The sequence below is a fragment of the Vigna unguiculata genome, chromosome 3, assembly GCF_004118075.2.
Source record: "Vigna unguiculata cultivar IT97K-499-35 chromosome 3, ASM411807v1, whole genome shotgun sequence".
Classification (NCBI taxonomy): Eukaryota; Viridiplantae; Streptophyta; class Magnoliopsida; order Fabales; family Fabaceae; genus Vigna; species Vigna unguiculata.
The window spans coordinates 16,077,313-16,094,674 of record NC_040281.1 but is presented as its reverse complement, the minus strand read 5'-3'; the positions used below and the strand labels follow the sequence as shown (position 1 = coordinate 16,094,674).

Genomic DNA, 17,362 nt, shown 5'->3' with positions numbered 1-17,362 from the left:
TTCAATAATACACTTGAGAGATGCTGTGAGCGGGGAGGTTCATAGTTAGATGGATCACGAGTGTTGGACTACGGATGGAGAGGTCCGTAGAGTTGGACCACGAACGGGTAGGTTTGTGGAAGCATTAGAATCCTTAAGACCAGCTTGAGTGTGTATCTTGTATAGGGCAGTGTGTTTTTCTTAATTTCGTTTTAATGTGTTGAGATGTGGACTTGGACTAGGAGATGTTTGACTGTGTCGTGAGCGGGTAGGTTCATGGCTGGTGGTGAACACATGATAATATGAGCGGGGAGGTTCATATTATGATGCTCTCGTGCGAGGATACAAACGGGGAGGTTCGTATGTTCTGCGCTCATACTTGAGGGCTGTTACGAGCGAGGATGTTCGTAACTTTTAGATCACGTATGTTGGACTACGGGCGGGGAGGTCTGTAAAGTTGGACTACGAGCGAAGAGGTTTGTAGATAGGCAAGACCATGAGTGAGTAGGTTTGTGGAAGCATATATATCCAGGGTCCATGGTCAAGAAATTGTGGGTTGGAAACCTTAGGGCAGTAAGGTTTCTTGGTTAAGCATTGACTGAAATAAAGTAATTTAGGGTGAACTTCGATGTATTAAATTATACGTTTATATTGTTACATGAGCTCACCCTTTTGTTTGTGTGTTTGACAATGATCGTGTAATTCGTTACACGAGAGCAGATGTTGTTTCAAGTGGAACTGGTGACACTTAGAGTCGGAGAAGGGCTAGCTTGGGATGTTTTATAGACTATATTTGACTATTTTGTAAATATTTAGTTGATTAGTTTTGAACTATGTAAACCTGGAGTTTAATTTATGATTTTCACGTTCGAGACATTTGATTAAGATTTTAATTTTCCTGCGCTTTGGGAAAGAACGTTGAATAATAATGACATATTTAATATTATTTTATTTTATTTAAATTAGTAATATCTGGTCAGGATGTTACAATATGGATTCAATTGGAAGTTATCCTAACGCTCTATAATAATCATTCAATTCTCAAGTAGAGAAGGATGTGGTATTTGGTGAGAGGAGCAGGAGGTTTCAGTCTAAGGGTTTTACTTTAGTCAAAGACGTTAACAGACTAACCTTGTGTGTGTGTGGTATGATGAAATCTATTGGCAATGACTCTGCAGAGCAGTAGAGGCCATCACAAGTGCACAACTTGCCAAAATCTAATATAAATGCATGTATCTGGATAATTGACTCATCTGAGTCTGTGTATGGATTGTGATAGTATTCTTTTATGATTGGTATGATTAATAATTGTATTCTTTTAAATGATTAATCCTTTTGTATATTAGCTCACCCTTTTATTTGTGTCTTGTTTTGTATTGTCTTGTGTTCCTCCTATTTGTAATGATCATCTAATTGGTGTGAGCATATGAAGAGATAACAACTAGTTCAATCAAGAAAGAAAAGGATGTTGTAGTTTAATATACTCTTTAGAAACTCTTATGTATTTATGTATTTTTATATTTTGAAATACTATATTTTTCCAGCTTTTATATATATATATATATATATATATATATATATATATATATATATATATAATATCTTTTGGATAACCGTTAAAGAAAGAAAGAAAAAATTAAGATTGGAAAAAAAAAACGGAAACACTTATATAGTAAAGTTTGTTTAGTAATGTTTTGAAAATTATAAATTTAATAAATTGAAAACTTTCCTATTTTAACATTTTTCCTAAATGTTAAAATTTATTAATTAAAATATCATTCTTCTTTTTAAATAATGGACCATAACTATTATAAGAATTATTTATTTTTTTCTTTTATACTTGTAGAGGAACAATGTGACCGTTGGTTTCAAAGTGCTTTATGTAGGAACTTAGGTCAAGTAGAGCTTACTCATAATAATGAGGTTCATTCTTCAATATAACAGTAATTTTATTTTAAATTTTCTTTATTGGCTTTTGGTTGTCAAATCAGATTATTCATATGGAAAGGAAATTTATATTATGACCATACATTTCTCTTGTTTAGATGAAGAATAAGATTGACTTTGCATTCCCTTAATTATTATGCTTTAAAATAGTTTATAAAATACTATTTGTAAATACAATATAGCTAAATTTTTAATATTTATTAAAATTATTCTAAATTTAAGTTTTTTATTTGAATTAATTTTATTATTGTGTGAAAAATTTTATTTTATTAAAAAAATATAAATAGTTTAAATACATTCCCATACTAAAAGTTATAAAATATTATTATTTAATTTTATAAAATAAAATATTAATATTAATAACTCTAATCAATAATCTGACATATTAATGTGATCTATAAATAAAATATTTAATGTTTATTTTAAATATCATATATACAAACAGGTACACAACCAAATTTTATTATTTCTAATTTAATAGTTAAATTAAAACACATAACCTATTTTAAATGTTATTCATGACATGTTTAGCATAGATGAAGTGAACTAATCCTTAGAGCATATAAAAGTACCAATAGCATAAAAGAATTTTAATAATATGTCCAAGAATTAAAAATTAAATTTTCTTTTAAATAGAATGTAATATGAAAAGAAAAAAAGATATAAATCAACAAATGCACTAAACTTATATTAATCAAAACATGCCTTTATCCTAGGATAGTCAAATCTAATATACAGACTAAATGGTTGATGACGATTTACGTTTTTTCTTTATTTATTTATTTTTTCTTTGCACAGTTTTGTACAGAGTTTCCCGTGACCCAAGAAGAATAAAAGTGGTCCATAGTTTGGATGGAAAGAAAATAGAATAAAAGGTGAAATAATTAATTAAAATTAATTGAAAAAAAGCAAGGCGGGAAAAAACAGTAATACTGAGGTGTACGTGGAAAATAGTTTCACATTTAAATGACAAGTGAACAAAACAGCGTCACCTCGTTAGTGTCGAAGGTGCCACGTTCTCTGCATGCAAGCGGCTCTCCTCTCTTTATAATCTCACTCTTTCTCATTCATCACACAAACAAAATCACAAGTGAGGTAAAGGTAAAGCTCTCAAATTTATCTACAATGCCAGGCCTTACCATCGGAGACACCATTCCTGACCTTCATGTTCAAACCACTCAAGGCAAAATCGAGCTTCATGCCTTCTGTAAGAATGGTTGGACCGTCCTCTTTTCCCACCCAGGTTCTGCCTTCTAAACATTATTCTTCTTTTTATATCACTTTACTTTTTCTCACTCCGTTCATGGTTGTGCTGATTTACTGTTCTTATTACCTTACCATTTTAGGTGATTTTACCCCGGTTTGTACCACTGAGCTTGCCAAAATGGCTCAGCATTCCAGTGAGTTTTATAAAAAAGGAGTGAAATTACTGGGTTTATCCTGTGATGATGTTGAATCTCACAATGAGTGGATCAAAGACATTGAAGCCTACATTGTGAGTTTATTTCACATTTTTCACACACAGATCTAGTTCAGTTCTAATGTGTTGATGAAAATTTAACACACTGCCCTTGTTTTTGCATGCAGTCAGGTTGCAAGGTGGATTATCCAATCATCTCTGATCCCAAGAGAGAAATCATCAAGGAACTCAACATGGTTGACCCTGAAGAGAAAGACTCCACCGGAAACCTACCCTCCAGGGCTCTTCATATTGTGGGTCCAGATCTGAAGGTACCATTCTATTTTCTACAGATTAAACTAATGAGTTTGCATTTCTTTTACTAATCGGTGGGGTAATGCAGATCAAGCTGAGTTTTCTGTATCCTGCTACTACTGGGAGGAACATAGATGAGGTGCTGAGGGTGATAGAGTCCTTGCAGAAGGCCTCTCAGTTCAAGGTTGCAACACCAGCGAACTGGAAGCCAGGGGAGTCTGTTGTGATTTCTCCTAGTGTCACCAACGAGCAAGCCAAAGACATGTTCCCTCAAGGCTTCGACACAGTCGATCTCCCATCCAACAAGGAATATTTGCGTCTCACCAAAGTTTGATTTCCTCTAACAGCGAGGACGATACAACCTTGTTTTCATTTCATGTATTTTCTGTTTGGTTCAGTGTCTGTTTGTCGTATCTTTTCTTCACCACAGCAATTATCTCGTGCTGTAGCTATCTGCTTGTTATCTTTTGTTCACTGCAGCTATGTCATACCTCCACCATGTTTCTTTTAATTTTAACTATTTTGTTTTAATTTTAACTAGTTTGCCCCTACACTGTTCAACTACTTCTATTGTTCATAAGCATAAATTTCTTGCCACTAATCATTCAGGGCAATGAAAGGTAGACTAAAATTAAATTAATGAAACAAATCATTATATCCATAAGTGCCCGCACTTTTACCAGATACTAATCCAAGAAATTAAAACTAAATCAAACAAATACTTATATTTATGTCTTAGGATAAACTTAATCAGAAAAAAGAAGTAAAAAATGGAAAATATTGACAATTTTCTTTTACAATTAGATTTATAATAAAAACGTTTTCAAAATTTAGTTATAAAAATATTATTATCCTTAAAAAAATATGACATGCAAATTGGTTTCGAAGAAACAAATCAAAGATCTTGATAATTTGATAATACTCATTATGTTGTACCATTTCTTGAATCAATTAAAGTTGTATATTTTTTAAATTAAAAATCTTGTTAATCGATCAACTTATATACTAATTTATAAAATAAAATAAAATAAATTATTAAAATAATTATAATTTATAAAATAAAATAAAATAAATTATTAAAATAATTATTATTATGAATAAAAAACTATACTAATTTATAAAATAAAATAAAATTAATTATTAAAATAGTTATTAATATGAATAAAAAACTATACTAATTTATAAAATAAAATAAAATAAATTATTAAAATAACTATTATAAATAAAAAATTATAATTAATCACTAAATTTAGCATCAATTAATTAGAGATTGATTTAGAAACTAATTTCTTTAGTAGTTAAAATTTGGTAGCTAATGTATATTAACCAATTTATAAACTAATTTTTTTATAGCAAAGACTTGTAATTAAATTTTAGAAATTAATTTGGAGATCAATTATAATTTTTTATTCATAGAGACTATTTTAGTAATCAATAAATTTTTATTTTGTAAATTAGTATCTAAATTTGTCACTATAATGTATAACAATTTTTCTCACTAAAATTAATTGTTAAAGGAGATTTTCTTGTAGTGTATTGATATATTTTGATATTGTCCTTAGGTAATAATTTCAACCAACACCTCACTCAAGATTACAGATGTCAAAAATATCTGTATCTGCTGATAAAACACACAAAAGGTAGGAAATTGATATTATAAATGGACCTATGGGTAATCATGGTTACAAGTATTTTTTATACCTGTATGCAAACGAGACTGGTACGGGTATCATAGTACCTGCTATACTCTAATTTAAATTAAAACATTAATAAAATATGATGAAAATATTAACACATCGATTTTGAATGAGTTACTTTTTATCAATTAGTTCTAAAAAATCTTCATTTATTTGTAAATTGTCATTCAATAATATTTAAATGGATTATTTGAACTTTGTTTTAAATTTATGAATTATGTATTATATTTTATTTGAATTTATGGTTAAAATATATGTTGTTGCACATTTTAAATTTTTTGTAAAAACCCGCGAATACCCGTGGATATTAACAAAATATGCGGATATCTGCACAGATATGGAGTGGATATTTATCCAACAAGTAGCAGTTTCTAGTGTTATCAATATCGGATAATGGAAAATAATGGTGACCCCCAAAAACCTTTATAAAGTTATAACGGAACCAAACGGGTTATGGCGGAACCATAGATAAGTAGAAAAAAATTAAAAAAATTACTTCAAAACAACCGACGGTGGCTGACGACGATGGTGAAGACCGGAGGTGGGGACTGGCGGTGGCAGCAGTAGTGAGTAGCAGTGAAATTGTAGTAGTCTAGTAGTCTCGTGGTGAAGGAAGGAGTGCTTTTTATTTCTAAAGAAAAGGAAAGAAAACTTTATGGGGTAAAGAAAATTTTACTGCAGTAACAGAAGTAAATTAAGTAAAAGAAAAAACCAGAGTAAAAGAATGATAATGGTTAGAAATACACGTAGGTTTGTTTAAATACAAAATTTATTGGGCTGGGCCCGCTGAAGACTAAAAGGCAAAGATAATTAGGGTTTCTTATCATCATTTTCTCACCATGCCGCTGCCGCTGCAAACCACCACCATTTTGCGAGTTTCTTCTCTTCTTCTCTTCTATACAAGATCTGGGTTTTTTATTTTTCGATCCGATTTTTTCGCTACAACCGCTACATCACCGTCATTCATCATGCCAAAAGCGACCGCCATGAAAAACCCGATTCGCCCCCGCCTTGTTATGACGGCAGGTCAGAAAACCCGATACCGATTTCCGCCATGGCCGAAATTCAATAACACTAGCAGTGGCAGAGCTCTTAAGGAGCAGGCGAGGGCCACAACCCCCCAAAACTTTTTCAATATTTTTTTAACTTTTTCAATTTTTTAAATTATGTGTTTAAAAATTTTAAAATTATGTATATTTTTGAATTTTTTAAATTATATGTATCTTTTAAATTAGGTACTAGTGTATTGAAAAATTAATAAAAATTACATTAGGTTTTTTTTATTCCTTTTATAAAGTACAATATATAATGTTAATAAATAATAAAACATAAAATCAAATATAATAAAGAAAAATTTATTAAGATAATTTTCATTTTCTCTTCTCATTATTTTTTGAGTTTTTCATATGTTGTACTCATCTCTCACCTTTACCTAATTTCTTTTGGTACCGAAGAAAAAAAAGTTTAACAGAAACTCACTATTTTTGCCCTTATTTTTTTATATCTTTTCTTCCATTTTTAAACAAAAAAAAGGGTAACTTTCTTTTGTCTCACTTAATAGTGAAATACTTGTTTAATATTTAGCACTAATTTTTATCTCATGACATTTTTGTATATTGAATATAGAAGAGTAAGTAATGTATTATGTGATTTTTTATAGACAATTTTTAAGTGGACTTGATTATCATAATTTTTTGTAGTAGTTATGTCTCTCAATTTTTGATTAGATTATGATAAATTATTTTTAGTTTTAAACTTGTTTTTTAATAAGGTTGAGGTATCTATCTGTATTACTATGCTTATTTTGTAAAATGCCTATTAATAAACTCAATTACAATTTTTGTATAGGGGTGAGTCACAAATTTCTTTTGAGGGTTTACCTAGTGAGTGTGATGGTGGGGCCACCATTGTGAGACATGAATAAGTCTTTAAGTGACACTCATGAAACAACATATATGCATAAGGTCGTAACGTGCAACCACTGATTAGAAATATTAGTATAATTTAAGAAAATAATTAATTAAAATAAAATCCTACTATGACTAATTTTTTAATCCAATATTTATCTTAGAGTTAAAAACTATTTATGTATAACAGTTTTATTTTTTTACATTTATTTCTTTGATTACAAATTATTTTTTTAAATCAGATTCATGACAATTAACTCTTATATCTCCCTCTTCTACTTATAAATACCCTTTATTTGCATGAGAATAAACACACAACAAACATTAAAGCTCATACAAAAGTGTCATGTTTTCTTTTCTCCTTCTCTATACTATCTTTTAAAATAGTAGTGTTCATAAGGTTCAAAAATTCTTCGTTGCACTCGATCAATCTAACGGGTTGTTGTATTTTGGGAGAAGAATGCAAAATATTATGTCTTGCCATGTGCAGTGAGGGTGTTTTCTCTCTACAGTGCTATGCACACATCAACCCAAACTATTTCTATCATTTCCTCATTTACATCATCTCTTTTAATCCATATCTTTGTCTGGTTGTTTTTTGTTTTATTTTTTATCATCTTATTATATAACACAAGCATTGTTCTAAGCCAAAAGGAAGTGTGCAGGCGAAAGATACTATGACACTCAAGTCAAGGGTGTGCGTTAGATGGTAATAAATATTGTAATAATGAACATGTAATCAATTTACCTTGCGAACTTATATTATGTTTATTGACTTTTACCTGAATGGGCCTAGCCTACAGAGATGATTACTTTGATTAATTTGCCTAATGTCATGATAACATGTTTTAGTTATTAGCCTTAGTTGATAGACTCTTTTCACAATGTCTTGACCAACATTATATGGTGCTGATTGAGGGGACCTCAACGATATAATCATAATCTTGGATAATACCAGGTAAACAGTAACATAAGATCATATTGGTAATATAAGTCAAGATTATCTCGAGTCAGATACCAAGATGGTCTTGAACGTATATAGCACATTTAGTATATCATACGAAGAATATTTAACTTTGACCTTTTTAAAAGCATAGATAGCATTGGGAAAAATTCAACTTCTTTACATGTTTCAAAGCATGATACACATAATCCAATTATTCAATTAGAGGGGTCCTTTCTTAAAGGGTTAAAGAATTACACGTAAGTAAATTGTCTTAAAATATAAGAATAGTAAAATGTCCTCAAATATGAGCATATATGATAAGTAGAATAGATGAAATTAGAAGAGTTTATTTAAAATAAGATCCATATAAAAATACAACTTCAAAACTATGAATTTTTAGTATATTATTTTGGCACCCCTAACATTATTAGTCAAGATCTGTCATTACTTTTATTGTTTTCTATCTTTCTCAATTTTAAAAGAAAAAAATGGTTCATTTTATACGTTTTTATTTTTTAGAATTTTAAGAATATATTTATAATTTTTTGTTCTTATTATACTTTTTATGTCTTCTAATTTTTAAATAATTTACATATTTTTTTATTGCTAGAGCTAAGGAAAATAAAACGTACTTCGACCCTCTCAAATCTTCCTCATTCTATCTCGCCCCCAATGAATGGCGAAAAGACCCTTCCCTTGATTCCCTAACTTGATAGGGTCACAAGTGCCCTCTTGGCTGACTCTTCCTCCTCTTTCTATTACAAAACAAAATTCACTAACCAGTTACAAGACTTGTGTTGTGTTTAGATTAGTTTATTTTGTCTTAAACTACTTATAGAAAAAATAAATAAAATCAAATGACGAGAAAAAGATCCACAAAAAACCTAAACCAATGCAAACAAGATATTTTGAAGAGCTCAGTTCTTGGCTTCATTCTTATGCTTTTGGTTCATGCACCTTATACTATGAACAACATGATCAAACGCCAGCTTCTTCATTGTCCTGTCACCTAAGGTTTGAAGTTCCACGAAAAACGACACTGTTTCTCCAACATCAGCAACCTACACAAATGCAACATTACATCAAACCACGACACAACTTCCATGAACCCAAATTTAAATGAACTGAGTTCATTTAAACCTTTCTGTTAGCGAGGAGGATAAGCACATGAGTGAGGTGCCAGTGAAGTCCACAAACACTCCTTCATCCACATCCTCCACACCTTTGAGTCCCTCCTCCTTATCCTTGTTTGACACGAAACCCTTCGTGCCGCCGAGAATGTCCACAACTCTATGATCAAGTGTTGAGCCTCCGCAGACGACGCCAGGTTTGTGCTGAATCTCCTCCGCCGAATGAAGTGTTTCTGATTATGCCGCAGGGGAGGAATGTTGTTCCATATACTAATCTTATACATGGGCTTTGTGAAGCTAGGATGCCGCAGGGGAAAAAAATTTGTATGGTATGATCGAGAGGAATTTTGGGTGTTATTTTCGTATGGTTGGTATTCAAATATACCAGCATAGGCAAAGGCAATGCAGTTAAAACATTAGGGGTAGGGATCAGTTCTGGTGCTTTAAATAGGAAAGAGAAACAAGTTTTTATTTTAACTGAGGCACAAATTGGAGATTTTAAAATATTTTGGAGGTACAAGATAACTCATTCGAGATTGGAGGTGCAGGAAGAAGTAGACATGTTAATGTGGACTAGGTTTGCTGGGTCGGCCAGTCAGTTCGTCAGTTCGTCAAAAAAAGGGCGAATCGGGTTGGAGTTTCCAATCCATCAATCCGTTGTAGTTTAGCCTATCTAGCACGTTAGTTTGACAAGTCAAAGGCGGACCAGCCTACCCTGACCGCTAACCTTTTCTTTTATGTTTAAAATTAAAAATAACTAAAAATTAATAACTTTTTTATATTATATAAACAAATTTATATATAAAAGAAATTATAAACAAAAAATTTTGAAAATTTAAAAGAAAATTAAAATAAATTAAAAAAGAAGGTGGCGGACCAACTCGCCATAAAACGAAACAGATTACAGTATCTAACTCATTTGTTAGTGGCGAGTCAGTCCGTCCTAACCCGTTTTTGACGAACTAAAGACGAACCAAACCAAAACAGTCCAACCATTTTGTCATCCCATTCAACTTACCTTAGTTTGGTTCCTCTCAGTTGCCAAATTGGTTAAGAAAACTGGTTGGTCAGTATTTTCTTAAATAAAAATTAAAATAAAAGGTAATTTAAAAAATTATTTTTTATTTCATTATTAGAAGAATATAAAAATATAATGATATTATAACTTAAATCATTAATAATAATAAATTAAATTCCACTTATTAATTATAATTAAATAATTTAATATAATAATTATAATCATTTTAATCTATTAGGAACACTAATTAATTAATTAATACTTGAAAATAATTTATTATATAATTTGAATTTATATATATATATATATATATATATATATAAAAATTAAAAAATTAAAAATTAAAAGAAAAGGTTGGTGGTTTAGCTCTTCCCTTAACAAGGCATATTAAAAGTTTTAGCCGGTTTTTTTATGACGGACTATCCAATCCTCTCCGAAAGCAAAAGACGAGATGAATTCACACATCTTATCATGCTTAATTAGAGGGAGAGAAAATTGAATAAAGTAGGAAATTAGATAAATATTTTATTATAATTACAAAAAAATTACATTCATGAATTTATAACAAGTAATCTTAAAAAAAACGAGAAATCATTTTACAAAATGTTATAAATGTTCTCTTGAAAGTAGAAAATTGTTTGGCAAATGATTGGCAATGCTATACAGTATCCTCAAGTTGTCTTGAAAGTATAAGTAGTTTGGCTAATACTGTACAGTATAATTGATGGCAGAGAAAAAGGTAATAAATACGCTCTTTAAAGTAGAAAACTTTAGAATAACATGAGTAATTACTAGTACTGTAGATCATCGATAATGGAAAAAAATTATAAATGCTTTCTTGAAAGTATAAAATGTTTTAAATAAGATTATTTAAATCACTGAAAGACAAAAAAAGTTATTTATGCTTTCTTGAAAGTAGAAATAATAACATCAGTAGTTATATGCATATGCACCTTTAAAAGAAGAGTAAATACTCATTCGACAATATTATTTAATATATAAAACAATAGTTTCTATAATTTCTCATTATGAAAATGTTCCACTTAATTTTTATTTTCAAGATTAAATGAAAGTCTCTTGCAAAATTAAAATTGTTAAAAAGCATTTATTTTTCCACATTTTAACACAAATTAACGCGATATCTAGTGTAAATTGCAATCACTCACTTGCTTAAATATCTGTTCTTAAAAATACTCTGTTTCGTTAATTCACTAATTTTATTTTCAATACATTAATAAAATATCAAATTAACAAACTAAAAAAAGATTTTAACGGATTAATTTATCAATTTTTAAATAAAAAGTGATTTTTCTTTTAACTTATCTTTATTATATAATGTGATTCATCAAGGAAAACTATTTTACTTTAAGAAAAAAAACCTGCTGAAATTCAAATTTACGCATTCAATTATCTTCCACTTTTTTTTTCTTAAAAACTAATTAATATCTTATTCTTCTGTTATAAATTTATAATGTAGTAAATTGAATTATTTAATGATTTTTTAATCAATTTTAAATATTTATTATCTGTATAATGATTTTTTTCATCCAAATAGCATATTTGAATCTAAAATTTAGTTGTGTCAATATTTACATAATAGTATAGTTTCTTTTTTTCATGTTAGAATTTGGTTATCGGGAAATTGAACTCTAAACTGTGTTCTCAGGGAATTCTAACTTATTTTCTAACTAATTTCTTTTAAATTATTGTTAAAATTTTGGTCTCTACCGAAAAAAAATGATGTTATATTATAAATATTTCATACTAGGTTATTCTTTTGCTCACACACTAGGTAAAAAGTTTCAGCATAAAAGACCAATAAAATCATCAAAATATTTTTAGAACCAAAAAGACTACTCTGCCGTTTACCTGTGTTGATGGCACAGTGGAAGTTGTAGTAATATATAAATATCGAATGAAGCTATTACACAGTGTAGGCCCCAAAAGGGACGAATTTCTGCATCTCATCGCACAAAATGGGAATAATGCACCCAGATAGGGACGAATCCTAAAAGATTATCATACAGAAGCATCATCAACATAATAATAATGGATCCCTACACTCTCTATATGTATGGTATATTTCATGTAATTAATATCTTCTATCTATAATAAGCCACCTTATATGTATATTATAGAAGTAACACATGTTTGGTTCAAGTGCATTGATATTCAGAAAGATCGCCCACTGTCTCAGGGTCACCTTCCCTTAAGCAATTGATTGGAGGTATAGTCAAGGTCTCTTGTGTCCCATAAGCGTTCCAGCAAAAGGGGTCATCAAGCAATGCTCCTTCGAATGGCAAAAGCTCAACCTCAGAGAGAGTGATGTTTGTGCAAGCAACACTGTCACTGCAAGCAAAGTGAATAGGAGCTGTTCTAACATCATAGGTGCCCTTTATGTTGGTGTAGGACACATCATTCACGTGCACAGCAGAACTCTGGTTTAGGCATTCCTTTGACAAACAGTAGTATTGATCTATGATGATGCAGTTCCCAACGTTCTCCATTTGAATATTATCAAATCTCAGACCTGACACCGATCCCATTCCCCCTTGCCATGTCTTGATTCTTAGTCCGTTGTCTGATTCTCTTATGATGCTGTCACGGACTGTCAGGTTTGACACACATGCCTGAGAGTTGTGCACTCCAAGGCTTCCAATGCTGCACAAACAAAATTCCAAATTCATGCAGTTTTGTTTCAAAATTGCTCATTTCTAATGTTTTATCAATTGGTGCTTGTGTTTATTCATGATTCTGCATTGTACCTACCTAATCCCGTGGCTAGGACCACAAGTTAAACCTGCTATGTCCACGTTTGAGGAACCGGGTCCAACTGAAATGCAATCGTCACCTGTTGAAACCATGTGATTTATGTATGGCGTAAGTAAGAAACAGTGAAATGTTGAACAGGGTGAATGAACATTGCAATATAGTCACTACCATTGCTTATCATGGAGTTATAAATCCCAACATCTTTGGTATTTTCAACATGGATTCCATCGGTGTTGGGGCTCAGTTTTGGTGAAGAAATGGAGAGCTTATCAATCAGCACTCCTTGGCAACCATCAAACTTCATGTGAAACTGAGGACTGTTTTGGATTTTAAGCCCATTCACCTTCAAATTGGAGCTCATGAAGAACCGTATCATCTACAAACAAAACAGGGGTAAGTCCAAATTTGTAGATACCTTAACAGTTAGTAAATGCATCAGCTTGGTCCAGTTTACTTACAGCAGGACTACCACATGGTCCTGACAAAGTTTTTCCATTGGGACCCTGAAAGTGCCATTTTTTAAGCAGCATTTAGTATATATTTCCATTCAACTTTAAATAACCACACCAACACAAATTGAGGGAAGAATGATGAACACAACGATTGTGTTAGTGAAAGCACAAGATGGTTACCCTGTGAGGTTTGCAAGGGAGATCCCACCATTTGTCTCCATTTCCTTCTATTGTTCCTGTGCCATTAAGAGTCATTTGGTCAAGTCGGTAAAATACAAGCCATTGGTTTCTGCTATCCTTTTCTGGCCATGAATTCGGTCCATCTGGTGCCATCAGTGTTCCATCCACCTGGTTATTTGTGTAACTTATTAGCAAATTGAAATACTTTTATTATCCATACCTATTATACAAGGGACCACGCCACAACTGAGAGAACTTAATATTCACCATTCAATCATACATAGTCAAAGTTAAACCGATCTTAACCTTGTGTACAAGGTTGAATTGAAGGGCTAATATTAGCTTCTCTCATGTTTCACGCATGAAACAAAAATACTATGTGATGTGAGCATTTAACAAGCATTCTTACTTGGAATACCAATCCTGGCTTGCATGGACCTGAGAAAATAGTGGAAGTGATCTTAAAGATGTAGTTTTCTGGAGCAAGAAGAATCCCAGAATCCACAGCACATGCTGCTTTCCATGCTGCTCTGAATGCAGGTGTGTCATCCGCACAAGCATCTCCAACAGCACCAAAGGATCTCACATCAAAGACACAGTCAGAAGAGGAGGTTTGGTTATCATTTGGATAAGGGTCAGAAGGAACAGTGGGAGAATCAGCAGGGGGTGGAACTGAAGGGTTTGGATTCTCTGGCTCAGTGGAAGAATCAGAAGGAGCAGTAGGAACAGAAGAAACTCTCCTCTGCTTGCTGTGATGGTGGTATCTTCCCTCCACATTTCCAAAATTATGGTTCAAAAGTGTCACAATGATCCATAGAGTAAAAAACACATGAATTGTGAGATCCATGAGAGGTTCTAGTCTATGAATGTATGTGGCAATGTGGGAAGGACCACAAAATGCTGCTAAGTTGTTTCTGTAAATAGACCAAAACTTCAAACTCAGAATCTGTAGTTCTTGAAATAAATGGATGAGAATGAAATAGAAGCAAGAATGGAAAAAGGTTGATGCATATCCAAAGGAAGCTTAGCAAATAAGTTTAGCAAAGAGCACTCTTATTTATATTGGAGAACTTGTATGATATGGAACACAAAGAATGCTCAAACCATAAGGATGCAACGTGTAGAGTTCATGTTGGTTGAAAGTGCCAGAGTGTCAAGGAAACTTCAAAAGGTACTTTTAGAGGTAAGAATTCTTTTTAACTCTATTCACAAAAATTGAATTCAACTGCCACATTAAAGCTTTACTGCCATATATTTACATTCAAAAAGTTTATTTGTTTGATAAAGTTAGGGAAAACATTTTACATGTTTCTTTTTCATGTTCTTCATCAATTGAAATTGAATTTTATCTCTATATTTAACCTTCATCTTAGGCTTAAAAGTGGTTTTGGGAGCTAGAAATGAGGATACTTTTTTATGTATATAATTAAGATAATTAAATATTATTTCCAAAGATTTGCCATTTTCCTTCTTTTACCAATCCGTTATGAATCTTTTGTGGAGGAAAAAGTTCATCTTTTTTGTGGTCCCCCATGCTACGTCCTTTTCACTTACATTATTCTCTATGTGAATTTTATGTTTTCTTTCTCAATATTGAACAATTTTCAGTTGTTCGGCTATTGTGAAGTAATTTTTTTTTACTTTAAGCCATCTCTAATAGAAGAATTCGTTTTGAATTCTTAACATATATTTTCTTGGTTTATTTGTGTCATGTATATATATATATATATATAAGTTATGATTCTTATGTATGATGATTACAGAATTAACAGGAGAAACTAAAAGAAAATAGTTCCTTTTGTAATAGAGAGACAACAAGTATATTAATTTGACCTTTGAAAGACGGTGAATTTTTTAGTTGAAAAGAATAAACAAGCCATGTGTGTGTATTTTCCAAGAAAATATGCAAAACCATTCTAAACACAGTTGTCTTCAATCTACATGTCCTGTCATATGTAACATGTTTTTCTGTGTGTTTTCCCTGAGAAGAGGCCAAATCAGTGCTTGCATTGCATAGCTTCTGATTCTGAAAACCCTATAAGACAGCACGTTTATTCTGGCTAAAAGTTAATAAAACCAGATCTGTCAATTAAGCACACACTATCAGATTGTAAGCAGTTCAAGAAAACAAAACAACATCATGAAGAAATAATACAACAAAACTTTCATGGTGTCGCACAAATCCTCCATTCTAATTTCAATTATACTTCTTCTCTTCAACTATAGTGCACCTATTTGATTGATAACATTAATAATAACTGTGTTTTAAACCTTATAAAACCCGACTCTTACAATTAAGACATGACACATGACCTATCTTGAGGGGAATTTTCGAAATGTTAAGGCAATTGAAGCATCACACACGTCACATTGAATTAATTATCCTATGAAACCCTGGTTCACATTGTTATACTAAATAATATTTGGTTGTTGTGTTCTGGCATGACCAACTTGCAGTCACAAGAGAAGACGTAGAAGGGTATGAGAGAAGGATAATTCATTAATAGTTTGGCACAGAAAAGAATTTAAAATAAGCATCAAATTGGGTGAATATGGTATTGATGTAAAAGCAATCCATCCCGTGACTCTTTGTTGTTGTTTAGCTCCTTGTGGCCAAGAAATTGTAGGCAGCATATAATAGGTGGGTGACCATCGATTTAACTTAACCCATTCACGGGTGGCACAACTCATGTTTGATTAAATGTCACCAAAAGAAAAAGAGAAAAAGAGTAAAAGAAAAGAATGATACAAAGTAGTGGCATGTAACTACACAGTCCTAATAATATCCAAGGTTTAATTAAAGGTTAAAAATTGCAACTATACATTAGTCTCATTTGTGGTATGTAATCTTTTTTACTGCAAAAAGATTCCATAACCCTTTTAGAAACCATGATCACTCAATTATATACATGGTTCTATCTATCAACATGACCACTCAAGAAAACATATTAACAAACAGTGAAAGAGCAACGGACTTTGTGACTTCACCTGAACATGAGTGTTTGTTTCCTCTGAATTTTCTTGGTTCAGGAAGTTTTTCTCTAAGCATGATGGTGCATGTAAAGAAATTGTGGTGCAAAAAGAATGAGTTAGCCAAGTTAAAGTTGAGTGTGAAGAGGGTTTTATAGAGGGTAAGATTTTGACAGATAGTGGAATTGTTTAGCATGCATGCATTGCTTACAACTTTGTCATAACCTGTCACGTGTGCAGTCTCACGGGTGAGATAAAGAGAAAAGGGAGATTCCAAAATCAAATATAAACACAAATTGTGAGCTTAACGGAACAAAAGTTTGTGATCAAAGAGATTCTGTAACATAAAGGTGAACACTTTTTCTTTTAGTTGCCAGTTTGTGGCTCTAGATTAGACACGTGGCATGCACATACTCGTAGGTTATGTGCTTGCTTCATGACAGATATGCACAATAAGACTCATGAATGGAAGCTGCAACACAATGTTATATACAAAGAAAAGGAATAAAAAACTGAACTTAAGAAGAAGAAGATATAGACAAGTTGAACTCTATACTAAAATATTAGTTCCTGTCTTGTTTTCGAAGAATAAGAAAAAAAGTGTGATAAAATAAATGAAGTGGGTAATAAGGAAATTATAAAAATAAGAA

At 31.5% G+C, this 17,362-nt stretch overlaps 2 protein-coding genes across 2 annotated transcripts; one reads left to right on the top strand and one right to left on the bottom strand.

Annotated features, from left to right (window-relative positions):
* The first annotated feature begins 2,926 nt into the window (after positions 1–2,926).
* Positions 2,927–4,171, top strand: LOC114177397 (1-Cys peroxiredoxin). The gene is made up of 4 exons (XM_028062721.1): positions 2,927–3,169; positions 3,273–3,421; positions 3,514–3,657; positions 3,729–4,171. The coding sequence occupies exons 1-4, from the start codon at positions 3,052–3,054 to the stop codon at positions 3,972–3,974; spliced, it is 657 nt and encodes a 218-aa protein (XP_027918522.1). The 5' UTR covers positions 2,927–3,051; the 3' UTR covers positions 3,975–4,171.
* Positions 4,172–12,202: 8,031 nt separating this feature from the next.
* LOC114179825 (polygalacturonase At1g48100-like) lies at positions 12,203–16,916 on the bottom strand. The gene is made up of 7 exons (XM_028066291.1): positions 16,731–16,916; positions 14,152–14,656; positions 13,743–13,910; positions 13,569–13,613; positions 13,279–13,486; positions 13,108–13,189; positions 12,203–12,999 (listed from the first exon to the last, which is right to left on the bottom strand). The coding sequence occupies exons 1-7, from the start codon at positions 16,736–16,738 to the stop codon at positions 12,495–12,497; spliced, it is 1,521 nt and encodes a 506-aa protein (XP_027922092.1). The 5' UTR covers positions 16,739–16,916; the 3' UTR covers positions 12,203–12,494.
* Between the last annotated feature and the right edge of the window lie 446 nt (positions 16,917–17,362).

Bases quoted from the DNA above. Each gene is read 5' to 3' on its own strand.
- LOC114177397 (XM_028062721.1), top strand. From the start codon at position 3,052: ATGCCAGGCCTTACCATCGGAGACACCATTCCTGACCTTCATGTTCAA. The intron at 3,170-3,272 runs GTTCTGCCTTCT...TTACCATTTTAG, and splicing joins CGTCCTCTTTTCCCACCCAG to GTGATTTTACCCCGGTTTGT. The intron at 3,422-3,513 runs GTGAGTTTATTT...TTTTGCATGCAG, and splicing joins AAGACATTGAAGCCTACATT to TCAGGTTGCAAGGTGGATTA.
- LOC114179825 (XM_028066291.1), bottom strand. The intron at 13,911-14,151 runs GTAAGAATGCTT...ACAAATAACCAG, and splicing joins AGCCAGGATTGGTATTCCAA to GTGGATGGAACACTGATGGC. The intron at 13,000-13,107 runs GTAGGTACAATG...TTGTTTGTGCAG, and splicing joins GGTCCTAGCCACGGGATTAG to CATTGGAAGCCTTGGAGTGC.